Source organism: Lingula anatina, chromosome 2, assembly GCF_051362555.1.
Source record: "Lingula anatina isolate TDL-2025a chromosome 2, LinAna3.0, whole genome shotgun sequence".
Lineage (NCBI taxonomy): Eukaryota > Metazoa > Brachiopoda > Lingulata > Lingulida > Lingulidae > Lingula > Lingula anatina.
Genome location: NC_141768.1, coordinates 40,871,925 through 40,890,435, shown reverse-complemented (window position 1 = coordinate 40,890,435; position 18,511 = coordinate 40,871,925). Strand labels below are relative to the sequence as shown.

At 32.3% G+C, this 18,511-nt stretch overlaps 2 protein-coding genes across 2 annotated transcripts; one reads left to right on the top strand and one right to left on the bottom strand.

Moving 5' to 3' along the window:
* Nucleotides 1-237: 237 nt before the first annotated feature.
* LOC106176295 (coiled-coil domain-containing protein 175) lies at nucleotides 238-13,343 on the top strand. Its single transcript, XM_087004774.1, has 28 exons — nucleotides 238-508; nucleotides 912-990; nucleotides 1,152-1,279; nucleotides 1,526-1,609; nucleotides 1,902-3,389; nucleotides 3,691-3,776; nucleotides 4,083-4,194; nucleotides 4,728-4,863; nucleotides 5,113-5,190; nucleotides 5,365-5,419; nucleotides 5,867-5,965; nucleotides 6,175-6,230; nucleotides 6,474-6,537; nucleotides 6,662-6,771; nucleotides 6,947-7,028; nucleotides 7,336-7,408; nucleotides 7,628-7,691; nucleotides 7,998-8,108; nucleotides 8,335-8,406; nucleotides 9,435-9,570; nucleotides 9,839-9,970; nucleotides 10,068-10,206; nucleotides 10,768-10,847; nucleotides 11,008-11,160; nucleotides 11,385-11,487; nucleotides 11,611-11,654; nucleotides 11,900-12,062; nucleotides 12,639-13,343. Exons 5-28 carry the CDS (start codon nucleotides 3,329-3,331, stop codon nucleotides 12,974-12,976), a joined length of 2,547 nt encoding a protein of 848 aa, XP_086860900.1. The 5' UTR covers nucleotides 238-508; nucleotides 912-990; nucleotides 1,152-1,279; nucleotides 1,526-1,609; nucleotides 1,902-3,328; the 3' UTR covers nucleotides 12,977-13,343.
* On the bottom strand, nucleotides 13,090-18,439 carry LOC106176296 (sorting nexin-6). The gene is made up of 13 exons (XM_013558625.2): nucleotides 18,394-18,439; nucleotides 18,207-18,248; nucleotides 17,730-17,834; nucleotides 17,447-17,557; nucleotides 17,086-17,207; nucleotides 16,715-16,838; nucleotides 16,196-16,291; nucleotides 15,869-15,974; nucleotides 15,550-15,665; nucleotides 15,214-15,396; nucleotides 14,847-14,910; nucleotides 14,575-14,660; nucleotides 13,090-14,234 (listed from the first exon to the last, which is right to left on the bottom strand). The coding sequence occupies exons 1-13, from the start codon at nucleotides 18,397-18,399 to the stop codon at nucleotides 14,181-14,183; spliced, it is 1,215 nt and encodes a 404-aa protein (XP_013414079.1). The 5' UTR covers nucleotides 18,400-18,439; the 3' UTR covers nucleotides 13,090-14,180.
* Nucleotides 18,440-18,511: the final 72 nt, after the last annotated feature.

Here is an 18,511-nt window from a genome sequence, read left to right as displayed (position 1 = left end):
GGTGTGAATTAAGAATTGAAATCTTTTCTTGAAAAGATACAATGATTTAAATGTCCTTACGGACATCGTGCAATAGTTCTGCAGTGATATTTATTAAAAAACCAATTTTTTAAAAAAAGCAACAATTTTTCGTCAGTTTTCTTGCTTGATAATCATTTAGATTTGATGTATTATTTTGCATTTTTTACACAACAAACATTTTATTTTTCATTTTTACATTTGTGCACTGATATTTGTGCAGGGTATCCAAGATGGCTGCGTCCAAAAGATAATGCCCCTGAGTAGCGGGGAAGTTAACATCGTGTTTTTTTTTTTAAATTGCACAGAAAAGATGAAAGACAAATGTGATACTTTGGACTTGTGTAATAATCTGCAATTTAAGATTATTAACCACTGTCCGTATTCTTGTAAAGAATTTGTGATTACTCAAAAATTTCATTTTAGAAAATGGTTACAAACTTCCATAATTCTGAACGTGCTTGCGTTTGGGATAGGGCTTCATAAGCAGGTATTTCATGTTTTTTGCCAGATAGATAAATACGTTCATTGATAGATAGATAGATAGATAGATAGATAGATCAAAACCTCGGTACTTTTGCAGTATCCCCCCCCCCCCCCCCCCCACACACACACACACTGTAACTCTTTAACTTTCATGCTAATCAAAATTAATTTGTGCGGTGACTTTGATCAGTGTCTCTGCTATTTAAATAAATTAATTTGGAAATTAATGAACTTCTGTTTTATATTTTTTAAAGATAAACCTTCAAGTCCTTTGACCAATGATTACAACAAATTTTCACCCCAGCGATGACCTAGGCTTTCAAAATATTTCATGTAAAAGTGAAACTGCATTTTTTTTAAAAATTAGTTGTAAAAGCTAATTTACACTGGTTATTGTTTTGTTTCAGGATATTGTGATTCTGTTGGTTGCACTAGGATTAGTCCTTGTGATTTTGTTTTTTAAACTACGTTCCAAGGTTGTAAAAGGTATTTATAGTGGTTCATAAATAAAAAAGATGTTCTTTCACTATAATAACTGTTAGATAGTAAAAAGGGTGCTTTTATATAACATAAATCTTATTTCCTGTTGTTTTTATCTTGTTGAACTTCATAGAATAAACTGAAAGACACATTTGATTTGTTTTCAGAAAGTTTGCTAGTCATGGCTTCTATTGGTGCCCAGACCACCACGACATACGCACTTGGCAAAAAGTGTTGTCAATTTTATGACTTAACCAGCATACATGATATTGTTATACATGAAGGAATCACAATGGTAACAAACAATTTACTTTAACATTTAGTATTTTAAGACCAGTGGATTTTTTATGTAAATTAAATTCAAGTAGCAAACAGTCATTGTTATAGACTTGACTAGATGTTTTCAAATCTGTGATGTATGCTGTGGAGTATGTCAAGGTTGATAAATTTTCTGTAAAATTGCACTTAATATATGTAAACAAAGTTCTTCAAGAAATATGCTGATAAGTATTTAGAAACATCATTTTGTTTGTCTTTTCAGCACAGTATTATATTTTATCTAGTACTGCTACTACGTGGAAGTGATGCTCAGACAGATCCACAAATTTTAGTTCCATTGTTTAAGGTATGATCATTCAGAGACATTTCACAATATTTCATATATAATCGATAGGAAGACAAAATTTTACTCCTTATAGCTATTCATAATTGTACAAATGTATTTAAGTATTCTTTGATGAAATAATTAAAAAAAAACACCTGTTGGTTAAGTTTCAACTCTTTAATGTTACAGAAGTGAATATTTATTTTTAATTGGAATAGTCCCCTTTTCATGTAATTGACATCTTGACCAAATCCTATTGGTAAGTGTCATTCTATTTTATAAATTCATGTTTTGTTTAATCTTTGTATTTTAGCACTCTTGGCCACCATTGAGATTCCTTCAACACATATACAGAGAATCACAGGCTGTTATTTGGAAAAAAAGAAAAATGAAAGACTCCTAGCATTGATTTATGTAATATACAGATTTAAAAATGATATGTCAAATGCAAAAAAAAAAAAGGAGCAAGTGAACTCTGTAATCTCCATGATTACCCGACCATTAGTGGAGAGTGTTACTGTATCTTTTTACAGGCATGTCTAGTGCTCTGTATAGTGCCAAGAGCTAAATCCAAATGAAAAAACAGACATTGTGGATGAATCAAGATGATTGTACTTATATTCATCTTACTTTTTATACATTATTTGAACATGAGGGAATCCGTGGATGCTTTTACATAAGAAGCTGGGTGCATTGTTTTTAACATCAGTCCATACATTGGCCCATGGCCAAACCTTGTCTGGCCAATAAATAAAAAACAATGTGGTCTACGGTTGTCATATTTGGTAGGTTTGGCGTCACATATAGATGACCCCTTTTGATTTTAAAGTCAGTAGGTTGAAAGTCAAGGTCATATTGACCTACAACAGAAAAATTTTGTTTGGCCAATTAATAGAGAATGGTTTGTCCTACGGTCCTCTTATTTGATGAAAATGTTTGTCATTACATGTAGATGAACCCTGTTGATATTGAGGCCAAAGGTCAAGGTAACATTGACATTGAACACAAAAACCTTGTCTGACCAGTAAACTGGGTGTGTGTGTATTTTGCAGATACCTTTTGTTAAGCCATGTGACAACAGTGGCATTATAACGCAAGAAAGTACAAGTTTTGCATACAAGCATTATAATTATCTCATATTTGGTTAATCTTAGCCAAGCTTTCACTTTTACTTAATTAATTTACTTGACGAGATACTGTACTTATTTCTGTTTTTATTTTATTATAATATGAAGAAAGTATTTGATTTAAACTTGAACGCGCTTGTTTTTAATGTCTTATGTAACTGTTACTGTAACAGTATAAATTTTACCAAATGTATATTGTGCAGCATCCGTAATCCTGTAGTAATGGAGATATTATTTCATGATTGTGCTACTTCATAATGATATGGTCATGTAGTGTAACAAATGCAAGTGAAATATGTATTTGTAATCCTTTACTGAAACAGTCTTGTCGTTATACTTACAAATAAAATGAAACTTATATAATGTATTTAGTGGGATTAATTTGATTTTTAATTTTTTTTAATGATCATGTGTTTTGTCGTGCCCGAATTAAAAAGCATATTCAGGTGACTTTGACATTGGCTCGTCTTGCAAGTAGCCGCTCTCCCACAAAGGAGTTCCGAAACCCATACTGAATGTTTACTCGGCGTTAGGGACTGGACGATCTCTTGTTGTGTCAGGAATAAATACATTTTTCTATTTATGTGATACAGTTGAAAGTTAAAATGAAAGGATGTCTTTGAAAGCGGAAGTGCCAGGCATTCGACTTGCCATCGATCATCTACAAGAATTAGGTATTTATGATGTTTTCCCGCTCGCTTATACTGACATGATCACTTCGTTTTTCAACTTCTGGAAACAGAAATGTAAAAGAGCATTAATCGTTGTTTAGGGGTTTAATAAGTTGAAATTAAGTAATCATGTCCCATCCAAACAAATTTGCTTAATTCCGAATATCTTATTGGATTTATTGTGCGATCATTTTATCTCATATTTTAGCAAGATATTAGAAACGAAACGTAACCAAGAGTATTTTAATTTTTTGCTTAGCTATGCCGTTTGACTTATCTGTACTTTTTTATATCAATTGAAAAGGAGAAAGGATGCAGAACGAAGACTATGGTTTCAAAGAAAATGACGTAGAAAATATTGACAGCATAATTGAAGCTCTTGGTGAATTGGTAAGTCTAGTGTGATAATTTTTGTACATATCAGACTTATGAATCTTACCTTATTTATCAGATACCTGAAGTTATCAGGTAGGAAGTGCAGAGAAGGCATTCACATATAGATTCAGCTTTTCTAGGAAAAGGAAAATAGATAAATTTTAGAACTAAGAATAAAATTATTAATCATGGTTTTGTTAGTTAAATAATCCTATGGGTACAGGTTTAAAATGTTGTCAGCCATTAAAAAGTTTGCCTTTTAATTTGTAAAATGTAAATATCTGAACTTAATTAAGACTTTCTTGTTATTATATCCAACAGGAAGCTGAGAGAGACAAATTGCATGAATTGCTTGAAATAGAAACAATCCAGGCCAGTGTTTTACGCCATAAACTACAGGTTTACCCAGGGAAAATAAAGGGAGAAATTGAAGGTAAGGTACATATGTGTTGTAAAAGAATACGTTTATCTTTATTGTGCAGTAAAGATGGAAATCATACCTTATGTAAAATGAACCCTCTTTTGTATAGAAAATTTGATAAATCTTATTGTTTCATAGCTTTTAGTTTCATGTATTAACTCTCTTGTTTACTTTTTCTGATATGCACTGTATGTGTTACAATAAGTTAGCACAAAGTTTCACACCCTAGCTCTCCTACTACATTTTCTGACATGGATTGAATGTGCCAAACTCATAGGAGTGCTACTACATGAAACTTTGTGTTCAGTGGTGCACTACTTGCAGATGCCATAGACCTGTAGACAGTCCAGTTGATGGGTTAGAAAGAACATCACTTTTGGTCAGATGAGATCATCTCTGAATCAAAATTTAATCAAGGTTCTATGCCATCTTTCAAGTTAGGTCAACTAAGGGGTTTAAGAAGTACATATTTTTAGAAAAAGATCCCTTTTGAAATTGCCGGGAACAGGTCTGTGCTTTATTAAAAGACTGTCATGTCTTTTTAGCTGCTGTAAAATCTGCTCGCCAGTCTAATGCAGATGAAGTACAACGGCTACAGAGCCAGCTGGAGAAGGTCACCAAGAATATTGAGTTTCTGGAGTTAAAACTGCAAGAGTTAGAAGAGGAGAATGCAAAGCTTTTGTGAGACTCAGAGTTGTTAACCTCTGTTTTATCTAAAAATAAATTGAAACTGACAGTGTCTTTTAAAAAAGAATATAAAAATAGTGTTGAATCTTAGCATTGTTTTAAGGGGGTATTCCCATTGAATTAAAACTGGACAGTTGAGTTTGAACCTTGCCAAATTTCAATATTGGCTTATGTTTCAGAGACAATTAAATATACCATCTTTAGAAAAGTCTTTTGATTTGAACTTTTTAATAAATTTTTCAGACCCGAGAGAGATGGTATGCGCAAAAAACATGAGGAAATTATTGCAACATTGAATGTCAGACTAGCAGAAAAAGCAACGTAAGTGACAGGATGCATTGTTCCTGAATATTGGGGTGGTTATAACTCTGAGTTTATCTGTTGTTAGAAGATATCATTATTGCTGAATGCATGACACAGCTATTGAAATTTTTTGCTCAATACAAGAAAATGTTTAAATTTAAAATTTAGTCATTGACTTTTTTCTTTTACCAGAAACCAGATATCTTTAAATGAAACCAGAGACCAACTTCGAGCAACAAATCAGAATGTAAGTCTGACCAGAAAAGGAGAGCAAAATATGTTCAGATTAGTGTTCTTAATAAATGAAGAGAAATTGAGAGTAGTCCCATCCAAAAGCATTTATCCAGATATCAAAAAACACATCTACCACTTTCCCATCTTGTGGTTCATCTTAGGACTTATTCTCTGCGTATGCAGACACAATGCATCATGAGTCATACAAACTTTTTTCTTTAAATATGCCAAAAAATATCTTGTCAAAGTAAAGCAAAAAGCACAGATTTGTTCATAAACTTTATTTCCCATGGGCATCATATTTGTTGGCTGTAATTTTTCAAGTTCAATTCTAGAATTGAAATGTTAAAGTGCTTATGATGATACAAAAGGAAAAAGAACTGATATCCAACCATTCTGTATAATAACACAATTATATAAATAGGCATTTCATTGTGTTGTTTTTTGGTTTCTGTTTCAGATTGTTAATCTTGAAGAAAATATTCTTATTCTTAAAGAAGATATGATCCAGGAAAGGGCAGATGCCAGGATGGAAAAGAAACGTTTGAAAAAAGCTGTGGTGAGTTATTCTGGACATGTCATGTAATGATTGATAGGTACTGTTTGTTTCTTTTCATGTTTCACGGATTAGTTTGTAGAATAATGTTTAGATGCATTCTCAATTTCAATATCATTGTGTAATGTTGAATGGTTTAATGAATGTATGCTTTTTATCATAATTCTTAGAGTCTGCTTACAAACACTTAATATGATATTATTTTTCTTCAGTATGACACAACCATGAAGGTCAGAGAACAAAGAGATGCTAACATAGTGAAGAAAAAGTAAGTTCTTTTTTTCAGTGGAGGATAGTTGTGATTTCAGAAAATAAATAAAAATGTGTCCAAATTACATGAATGTTTTCTTTTTTTTTTTGTTTTATGTTATATTTTTTTGCATTTTTGACAGAAAAGTCAGATAATTGTCATATTGTATATTTTAACAAAATTTTGTACTCAAGCAAACACTCATTCCATTTAATCCACCAAGTACACATGCTGATATCATTTGATTGATATTTTTTTTAGGGAACTGGATGCTTTGTTAGAAAAATTAGCTGAAAGTGAGGGTCAGTTAGACATGATTAGAAAGGTAAGTTTGCTAGTATTTCTCTCTCATACCCCCCCCCCCCCCAAAAAAAAAATAATGACTAAGAAATACCTCAGATATATATAAGTGGAACACATGAAAAATAAGTGTTTTGTATTTATTTCAGAGTATAAGAAGATATGATACTTCTCGTGCTAAACTAGAAGGACAAGAGAGGGCTTTAATGGCACAACTGAACAGAGAAATAAAGCAAAATCAAGAGCTAAAGCAGAAAAGGTTTGAATTTTTTTACTAAAAAGGTGCATTTTGTTTATGAATGTATCTGGGAAACTAATTCCTGTACCACTCACATAAGCATAAACGCTGAAAACATGACTTGACAATAATAATTGTACATGATATTACTAAAAATTGTATGTTTTATATTAACTATGAATTTGAAATCTTGCAGAATTGAAATTGAAGAAGAGAGTAACAGACAGCAAAAAGAGTTTGAAGAAAGCAAAGCTGCACTTGAAGGAAAATTGGAAGAGGTTGGTGTTCCTGAGCTGTCAAAAATACAGTTTTATGTCTCCAGATACTCCAGCATACTTATTATGCATGGTAGTGAAATACAGTGTGAATTTAGACAAAAAAATTGAATTAAAGAAATGAATTAATCAGGTCCCAAAGTGTTAAATACATTGTGCCAAGTTATTATGATTGCCAATGTACATTTCAGTTTTAATCTGAAAACTATTTCTGATGTAAATAGTATATTTTTATGATTTTTTACATACCCAAATGAAGATTTGTAGATAAATTTCAAGAGAAATAAGTGAATGATACTCTTGTTTACAGCTTGAAGTTGAAATTCAGAAACAGAGCAAGAAGTTTGAAAGACTAGATGGACAGAAAATGATATTGGAAATGGGTAAGTATTGGGCATCATTAAGCATGATCCTGTTCACTATGGACTTCATCAAGTAGTACAATGCAGACTATTACCAATTTCTTTATAAATTGATATGTCAATACTAACGTGCATTTTTTACTTTCGTATTCAGCTTTTTCTGTTTGATGATATGCACATTTCATAGAAAATGTGAACCTGAAAAATCACACTCATTTATGTATTTTCTCTTGCTTAAAGATGTTGAAGATGCAATGGAACAAAGAAGAAAAGATGCTCAAAATGTTGAAGAAATCAATGGCATGTAAGTTCTTTGAAACCATTTGGTATGAGATCAAGATAACACAGACAAATTTGAAAAAATACTGAGTAATTGGCAGGATACCAGCTGCCCCCCATCTATAACCAGGGGCATTCTGCCAATGTACGTACTACTCGAGTGAGAATCATTCGCAGGTCAACCAACACCCAGTGACCTGTAGGCATTCAGCCTGATGATGCTTTTGTGACAAGAGCAAAACGTAACTGTTTCATAAATATTTTGTTCCAAATTATTATTGTGATTGTTATCACTAAAACATTATAATACATAGACATGTTTTGATTACAGTTTGCAGGCTGCTAAGATAACACTGGCCAAGAAGGCAGAGGAAACAGGCCGTCTTACAAACGAAAATGTGTATATGGAAGAAGCTATTGTAAAACTCAAGGAAACCCATGAGTATGTCTACTAGGTCTACTAGATATCATGAAATGCAAATTACACTGATATAATTCCTAAAATTATACTGTAAGAAATAATTTATTTATATTTGAAGGTTGTTATTTCTGGTGAAACTATAAAGATTATATTGACAATCAGGAATATTGACTGATACACTGAATCCTTGCTGTAGAATATTAGTACCTAGTCAGACTTTGATTTTTAAAAAAATTCTTCATTTCAGGCTAGTTGTTGCAACATTGAATAAACAGATTGAAGAATACAGAGACCAACTCTCAAAGGAGAGGGCAGAAAGGTAATTTTTTTAGTTAACACATTAACACAAGTGACATTTTTGAAAACTTACAGTATCACTTTATGACTCTGAGTTGTGTGAATAAATTCATTGGCCATCATCTTAATTTTTGCTTTTTTATGTTGACCCACGTACCAGAATTTGTCCAAAATATATGCACATTGCACTGCAGCTTCATAAACATGCCTTACTTCTAGTGTGAACTATTTCTATTTCACCATGTTAACATTGTTGTATTTTCAGAACAGAGTGAGTTGAGTCTATATGTGGTAATAATTCATATTTTATTCAAGGCTGATTTAAACCAATGGCCTACATTATACTAAAGTCAATGCTTTTAAGTTAAAACTTACAAGCATGATATGTTATTTGCATATAAGTGTTTATAAAGTTGGCAGGGCCATGAGCTTAATGGCAACAAAACAGCATGCTTGTCTATATGCATTGCCTCTATGTGTGGCAAAAGATGGGAATGTGCAGAAGTTATTGCTTGAATGTTCAAAATCAATGTTAAAGCTTGAACATTTCTGATTTTAAAAAACATGTATCCCTGTTAAAGTAGTTAGCATAATTGTATTTATGGTAAAGCACTTTTGCCTGTCCCTGTGTTTCTAACAGCCTGTACAAACACAGCGCATTGGTGAAGGGAAAAAGTTCACAATTTAAACTTTGTTTACTAATGTATAACTAATGGGTTCTCCAGAATGATAACAAAAGATTGAAAGTTCTTTACCATACCTAAGCCATTGTTAGATTTTCAGTAACACATTATATGTTTATGTAATTATTAATTCAATTTATCAAAATAATAACAATATTTCTTTGCATTTTGCAAATAAGTGATTGTTTTGCAAAATTAATTTCTGTGGTATTGTATTGATGGAGAAAATTTTCGTTATAATTGTAAGACTTGTAGCACTAAATTGATAATTTAAAGTTTCCTAACATCTCCATGGCATTCACTCAGTTGTGATAAAGATTTAAGTGGTCAAGCAATATTTTTATTTACAACAATGTCATATTTTTAGAATGGAACTTCAGGCTGAGAGGGATGATGTGCAGAAAAATGTTGATGATTTCCGTCAGGAAAACCAGCGTTTTATGGCATTGATGAATAAAAAGATAAATGACACCAAGAATCAGATTGAGTCATTGAATAAAGAGGTAAATGTTTGACACGTATAATGTAGCAAGAGATCGTTGTAGAAAAGACTTGGCATACACAGTTATTGTCAAAACTGAAATATGTTTTATAAGCAGATACTAGAAGAAAATTGAAAAGGTGTTCAGTTGAAAGACCAGTCCAAAGCAATGTTATAGAAGTCAACTTTATAGATTTCAACATTTAAAAATAAAATATTTATTTTCTGTTAATTTAATGGTAAATGTTACAGGTCAAGTTATCCATTCTTGGATTTGTGTCAATTTTTAGGGAATTCAACTGCAGAAGGACATCAGAGAAGGAGACCAGACCATCAAGAGAAGACATGAGGAACTGAGAGTTGCAAAACAGAACTATGTCTCAATGAAAGCTTCTCTTGAGAAGGAACTTACAGATTTAGAGGTATGACTGTTGCTCAATATTCAAAATCACTAAAATCTTAGTAAAACCCAACCATATAGTAGCTGTGACAAATAATCTACTTTATTTCAATTCTCAGGCTAGCGTAGAACATCTGGGCAAAAGGAAAACTGAAAGGGAAAAATATTTGGAGGAAAAAATGCCTGTTTTAAGTTCACTTGAAGAGGAACATGATGCCAAACAAAAAGAATATGAAGCCAGAAAGAAAGAAATTGTTGGTAAGTGTTCTATTTGGTCTCTTTTTTAACATTTACATGTACTACACTTTGTTTAAGGTACACAATGTGCATTAGGCCTTTATATATCAAAAATCCATTTTCCTGGAAATTTAAGTAGTTTTTCTTTTATCATTTAGATTGCATCTTACAAAACTGATCAAAAAATTTCAGTCTATAGACCATTTTTCAAGTTCTAAATTTCTAATTTCATGACTGAAACCCACCAGTCTCCATTGTGACTCAAAAGTGACTCAAAAACAAGGAACTACAAAACAAATTTATGAACTGTAGTTCTGTGAACAGTTTTGGATATTGTATGCCTTCATGATTAAGGCAAAATGTTGAAATCACTCGGAAAATTTATCTTTTGCTGTATAAAAGTCTTGCACTTATTGTCCATATTGAGGTGATGAGCATAGTTAAATTAGATAGCCATTAGCCTATATAGAGAGGGTGGTACAAAGAGTCATTGAGCTGCCTGAGGTTAGAGTGCAATATATGATAGCTAGCAAAGTACAAAATTACTTCTTTTTATGTAATTGTTTCTGAATTTTCTTTCAGTTTTGAAAAACAAGAAGACTGGTTTGGAAGAAACTTGCAAGAGGACACAGAAAAATATTGAAAAACTTGAAGAGCCAACGGTAAAGTTTTATTTTTTTAGAAAATGAGAAATATTTCTGTACATATTTTGTCTCTGACCCTGGGCAGATAGACTCCACATTTAAATGAAACAGATGGTCATTTTCTGTCAGCAAAAAGAAGAGGAACCAGAAAATCTAAATAATTTATGTCTCATTTCAGGTAAAAAATCAACAGGAACTCAAACTGAAAAAAGAAGAATCTCTGGTACAGCTGAAGCAGCATGCAGAGGAAATGAAAGTAGTAGAGAGTGATATTTACACTGAGGGTTGTAAGCTCAAGACTGTTATGGAGGAAAACCACAAATTCAGAGAGGTTTGCTGTGACCTTTGTACATAAAGATAAAAAACATTTGAAAAGTTACAAACTTTTTAGTTGAGAAAAATTGTAGGATATATCAAAAATGCTCACAGAATATATATTTTTTGCCAGGTTATGGATTCAGAAAGGCATTGTCAATTCACTTTTTCATTGCAATGAGCTATGTAGTTTATTCTTATTTATATTTTTTTAATTGATTTACATACATAATATTTCAGGCTATTGAAAAGTACGAGACTGACATCGTGGACTTAAATGAACACAAAGGAAAAAATGAGCAGATGAAACAGACATTGTTGGATGAACTGATAGCTCTTAAAGGTAACAAACATATTATTTAAAGACTTACAATATCCATAAAAAACAATTACAATTCCCATGAGATAACTTTTATCTACTTCCTGGTTTGCAATTGCTAATCTGTGAAAATTTCTTGTGTTACAGGCATCCTGTTAAAAGGCTGGGAGGCAGATCATGCTCTAGAAAAGGTTTGCCTTTCTTTCAACACATCACCAAATTGCTTAACATCACTGCTGAATTCATGCACCTGCTGTTTGAAAGTTTTATTACGTGGATATCTTTAATTTACTTAAGACATCTCCAACAAATTCAGCTTTTCTGTTCTGGTTACAAATGGTCACACTTTCAGAAAGAAAGCTCCAAGAAGAAAGAAATAATGGCACATTTTCATGTTCCTTCAAACCCAGAAATAAGCCATTTGATTCTTTTAAAGGTCTATGCTGAGAAGGACCAAACCACTGTTGGGGAGATAACAGATTTGCTTCATCGTACTGAAAAGAGAGAACAAAAGATCAGCAGCATTACTGAGCAGCTGGAGGGTGAGCTGCTGGCTTTGCACAACTTTCTTGAGAACGTGGCTAAGAGAAGACCAAAGCGTAAGTTTTATTTGTCACTAAGTTTCTATCTATAAGTTTTTTTAAACAATTTAAGAATTTTATAATATAAGCAAATCTTTTTAGCGATGTTAAGATTCTATTGTCCGTCTTTCAGATCTTCCTTTAGTGTGTTGTTTTCACACCTGTGATCTTTATTTATTTAAGTACTTACACTTTTTTTTAAAGTTTAGGCAAGAATTCCTATGCGGTAGTTTTATTTATAGACTATAGTTCTGCTTTTTACTCCATTGTGCCATAATAAAATCTTAATTAAAATTTTCAATAGGTGAGTTTTAAGATTTTTATCCAGATAGAAGGCATGTTGTAAGAGTTGGTTAGTTTTTCTGATACAGTGGTTTTAAATACAGGCCATCTTCAGGACTGTTTAATTACCATGATTGTATAGTCTGTTCATATGGTTGTTAACCATGAAAGTACCTCTGTTATAATTGAAGTTTGTAAATGTTACAACATTAGTAGTGTCAGTTAGTGATAATAAATAATGTTTTATATGTATTTAATAATATGTAACGTACAATGACTGAATAAACCCTTATAATATATTTAATTTAAAAGCATCAGGAAACCAACGGAGCAAGAGCAGAACTAGTGTAAGAAGTCAGTCAAGACACACCATGGCATCTGCAAAGGCTTCTGGGCAAGACAGGTCCGCAAGTCGAGCTGAGAAATCTGAGAGAGCTTCACCTTCTAGGTCCGTTTCTCCTCAGAAGTCACTGCTAAAAGGCGAGGTGGATACCAGGTCAGGATCTCCTTTCAATTCTAAATCCCAAACCTCACAGAGGGGCGACTCTCCTCAAAGGTCTCCTTCAAGAGCTTCCCACAGGAAGGTTGTGACACTCGAGGAAGTTATGGAAGGGGAAGGGACTACAGCAGATGGGATCAATTTACTTTAAAATACGTGTCATACAATTTGAAAGCACCAAAACATTTTTTTTATACTGGATGAATCACTTATTTGTGTATCTTTGTAATAAAAAATTCTATAATTAAAATAAATCATACCACATTTCATATTACATATATTTTATTTGTGTGCATGTGATCAATTTATATACTTGATACAAACAAAACCCTGCAACATTTAGATGTTCTACACAATATCATCATCATTGATGGGCAAAATAACATCTCTGTCTTCAACATGTGTTTTTTATTTTAATGCTACAGAAAATAAAATATTTCTCAAATCGGTATATATTTACATAGCATTTCATGATACTATAGCCTGGTTGAAACTGCAATATAAAATTTCAAAATAGTTTAAAATAGTTTCAACATATTGTGGAGTTTTCTACTAGATTTGTCAAATTGCAACATGAATGGGTGCTTAAATTATCTACAATGCATTCCAAAGGAATACTTATCAGACTATGCAAAATTAACAATTTGTTTCTTTTGAACCTTTTCCCATTTTTTACTGTACATTTTTTACCACACACTGTAAGCTAAAAAAAACTATGAAATGATATATCAGTGAAATCTACCTTTACAGGGGTAAATGTAAATTCCAGATTAATATAAAATATATTACAGAGAGTATGGAATGCCATAATTGAGCGCCTGTAGGGGAGTAATTGTAGTCAATGACTTGATGATAAAAGATTCCGGACAGTAAAGAACAGTTGATCAGAAAATCAACTTTAACTACTGAAGCATGGACAGTTAACTTTCAACTATCACTCCTCAACTATCATAACAATGCTGATATTCTCAATTTTTTCTGACCAATTTTTTTCACATGATAACAGCTAAGACAGTGCAAACATAACTTTAAAAAAATGAAATGCACAATTACAGCTTATAACCTAGGAAAGGTTCACATCAAGAATGACATTTGTATTGCCTTGTATCCACAGTAAAGCACCAAGGAGGGAAGATAGTTTAATGCCAATGCAGCAACATTTCATCTTCATCTATCCATAGCTTAGGCAGAGTAGGCTGATGTTATATGTACAATCACTTTTTTTATACATCTAAGAAGGGAGTGATTTGAAGAGGGATTCTCAACACACCGTCTACATTTAAACAAAATTATGTTAGTCTTTAATTTCTTTCAAGAATTTAGTTGCATTTATGACTATTCCCACATGACGCCCTTTACAAGTCTTCTTTCAAATTTGCTAGCGTATTCTTGAGCAGCTGGACCTGGGCCTGAAAGAAAATGTGGAGGTGACAATATTTTACCATTTATCTGGATGCCTTCTAAACTTCACTACCATCCAGTGTCCTTAAGAAACAATGTGAATGACCAAACATTAGGTCTTTAAAAAAATCCAGGTGTGTTTTAAACCTGGCATAATGAAGGTGTAGAGTTAAAAAACAATTCTAAAACTGGTTCCTTTCATACAAATAATCTGCTTATTTCACCTTCTATCTTGACAACTGTAGCATACCTTGATGATTTAAGTGAGGAATTACAGAAATACAGAAAAAAAGACCAGTGTAAAAAATGTGAAAATATACAACCAATAACTTTATTACTAAATGTTACCTTTGCATGTTTTAACTCTAACTCCACCAAGTCTACCATATTTTTACGAAAATGGGCTATTCTTCTGGTCTTAAAATTGGTCAACTCTGAAAGACATGGAGGAAAAGTTTAAGTATGTATATAATGTGCAAATTATATATTTGGGGTCACTGCTTTTGCTGTGGAAAAAATTACAGTGAATAAATGATGTCTTGATACAAATTAACATATGTCCAAAAGTTTGCATGGTGGATTGTAAGTACTTTTAAAATCAAAATGTCTTAAAGACTGACCTCCTTTGGCTGTTTCTGAAATCTTTTCAAACTTATCACAAGCAGCTTGTTGCTGAGTTTCTGCCTATAAAACAAAAAAGACAGAAGATGAAAAAATAAAAAATAAAAAAAACTGTGCATATACTGGTCCTCAGATGCCAGTTACAGATTAAAAAGTACAGGAGTCAAATCATGTACTTACTTATACTTACTGATCATACTTCTGATACCTTCCTGTTCACGCTCCACATCAACTTGACCTTACTCATTCAACAGCTTATCCAAAAGATTTTTCTGGTCATTATGCAAATTCTATTTCATTTATCCCATTGTCTACCTCTAAACTAACTGTAAAACATATTGTAAAATCAAAATTTGGCATACTCACAGTATGTACATCTTTGTTCTTTGACCTGGCTTTGTCTAAGGCTTTATTTGCATTCTCATAGTCAGCCAATGACCTAAGCCGCCTATACAAAAGGTCTTTACCAGCAGAGGAGTCCCTCATGTAATACCGCAAGGTGTCAGAAAGTTTTAAGTCTTCATCTGAAGCTACTCTGCCTTCAAGTTTCTGAGAAATGAAAAATTACATTCTATAATTTTCATACTATCTTATATATTTCAGTTTGAGTTCACTTTTCATGTCATGAAAACAAATACATTAAACACAGTCTAAAGGTTAATTTAAAGAAAAGTATAATAAATATATTGTAAGTATTCTTACCCGAGCCTTTTCAAAGAATTCTGCTAATTTAGTAAACAGTTTATCTAATTCTGTATTCTCTATTGTTGCTAGCTGTGTAAGACCAGAAGATATAGCTATGTAGGAATCTGCAACATCTGAAAAGGACATTTGCATAGTTATGAAAAGCAAGTACAAAGACTCACAGCAATAAAAACACTACCATATAAAATACAATTAAGACATAGAAGAATTTATGCCGTGTCACAGGCAATTCTATTTATTATCAAAAGTAAAGATAAATCTTATTACTTAAACCATTCACACACTTAAGTTTCTCATATCTGATGAGCAAACTTACTCTTATGTGCCCTGGTTAACTTGTCTCCTCTTGCCGTGGCATCTTTGATCTTTGAATGATACTCCACCAAAAAACCTTTCTCTGACTCAAAGAATTCATCCACATCCTGCCACAATCAGAAACAATATGGTGCATAAAATAATATGAAAGCTTCACAAAATGAGAACAGAGCTACAAACAAGCAACACTACCACAGGCATGAAATGTCATGAAATACTATGAAATAAGGTAGCTGCCTAAAATAAGAGCAGAGATACCCAAACAGTAACATTAATAGAGTCATAAATAAGTCAACAAATACGATGTGAACTACGGCCATGTCAATACCTTTTGATTGGAGAGAAGAACTTCATCTGCTGTCTTTGTCATATTTTTGAAGAAGCCACTTATTCTTTCTTTTTTGTTCTTTCCTCTTACACTTAACTGAAAAAAAAAAATACATAATACTTAAATCAATGTCCCTTTGATAAATTACATTCTGTAATAACAGTTACAACTTTTCAACTGCTTCACCTTTTTTTTTTTTGCTATAAAGACTTTTTAAATATGTCATTTCTAATGATCCTGACGAGAATCAACTTACTTTTTCAATTTCAAAATTGGCATTTACAGATATTACTAATAATTTAAAAAGACATTTTGTTGAAATTTAAAGAGTAATATGAAACAACTCCATCATGTAATGATCTGATAGATATTAAATGAAACTTTATCTAATTACTGTTAATACTTAGGTGCTTTTCACAATATGAATTGTTCCAAATAACTGTCTGAGGCCAATTTAAAAAAATGCTATGCTAGTATTCTTCAGAATTCTTTAATAAAACTGAGATATTAAAAACTTACATCTTGGTCATATTCTAAGAATACTTTAAAATTGACATCATTCCTAAGTTGAGGATGACCTGCTAACCGCTGTAAGAAAACTTCATGCATTGCTACAGTCTTCTTGAATGTTGCAAGGTACTCACTGAAATTGACACATGGGGTACGTTCACATCATAAATCAAAAGACACACAGATTAAGGAATACCTGTTAATAATACTTTGGCTTCATTATAATTATATGTTTTCAATCAATTATTTATGTCAGCAATACAAATTATTTTTTCGCATACTTTAACATACACACACAAATCCCCCCCCCACCCACACACACACACACACAGCATACAAATCAAGTAACAATATGTTTTGGAATTCACTACAATACTAACGCTTCTAGTTCCTGTTTCATCTTCTGAAACTCCTCTTTGGTCATTGTTCCCTCTCCTTCTCCCAGTCTCTGCAGCTTCTCCCGAGATGCATCAAAATCAGGTCTGGGTGGGGCAGGAGGTATCTGTATGTAAAAATGATCAGTCATATACAGAGCTAATATATTCTTAAATAAAAAACACATTCAAAGCCATAGCCTCTTTACTTCTTGAATCTTGTTTATCTGAATTTATCATTGACAAGTTACCTATTAAGAAAATGCATTTTCCCTTCAGTAATGAAATGTAAGCTATTACTTTCTGATGCATGACATGCTCATACACATGCTCACATGACACACACAGTCCAAGATGTGTTCCTTACCACAATACCAGCATACTCTTCATTTTCATTATATCTGTCATGCAGCCAAACAAATTCCTCGTGCTGTCGTACTACTGAGAATTCTGGCTGCTTGAATTCAGGAAGGGTGGTCTGAAAAGAGAAACATCACTTCATATGACTACATATTCAAGAAAAAACTTTAATATACTGTGAACAATGAAATTAAACAATGCTTACATATTCTTCCCACTTATTAATTGATAATGGAATAAACAATAAACATTTGGGAAAAGTGCATTTAAATGAACAAATCAAAATGTACCTTGGTGTGCACAGTAAATTTGACTTTATCTCTTTCACTCAAGGCATCAGAGATGTCTACTTGCAGCGAAGTATCAGTTTCAAGATCAACAGACACTGACCGTGGCTAGAAACAAATGTTCAATACAAATAATTATCCATATAGTAAATGTGTCTTAAATTGTGACAATGAACTAAAACATTTATTTTCATCATCATCATCATCATTATTATTATTACTATTATTTTTATTAGAAAACACCGTTCGTAAAATTTATTCACAAGCTGCTAAAATGTCATTTCCAGCCTACATTTTCATGTCAAGCTGACTCATCATGAATTCCAAATATATAAGGGTTATGTATGATTCATTGTTACAGTTACTATGTTATTAACTGTCTGCAAAATATATTAGTCGTTACATGTGGTGCAATAATACCTATTACCCTACATATGCTTGAAAAGAAAAAACAACTAACAACAAGGAAGCAACAATTACCTTGTCCTCAGCCAACAGGTCAGGACCTTCATCACTTCCGTCCTGTAACATAACAAGAATACATTTCAAAAACGATATACGCAGTTGCATTAAAAAAATTCGCCACCTACTGTTGTCATTTCCAACGACAATCAGGTTTACCGCTTTACAAGTCAATAATTTAGAAACGAAGCACCTGCACACCCACCATCATGGCTGCTGCCTTTGATCACGTGATGTAAAATAATCTCAACGCTTTACATTTAAAGATTTTTGATTAAATAATATCCATTATTTGACTTTTAACTTACCACTCAATAAGAATT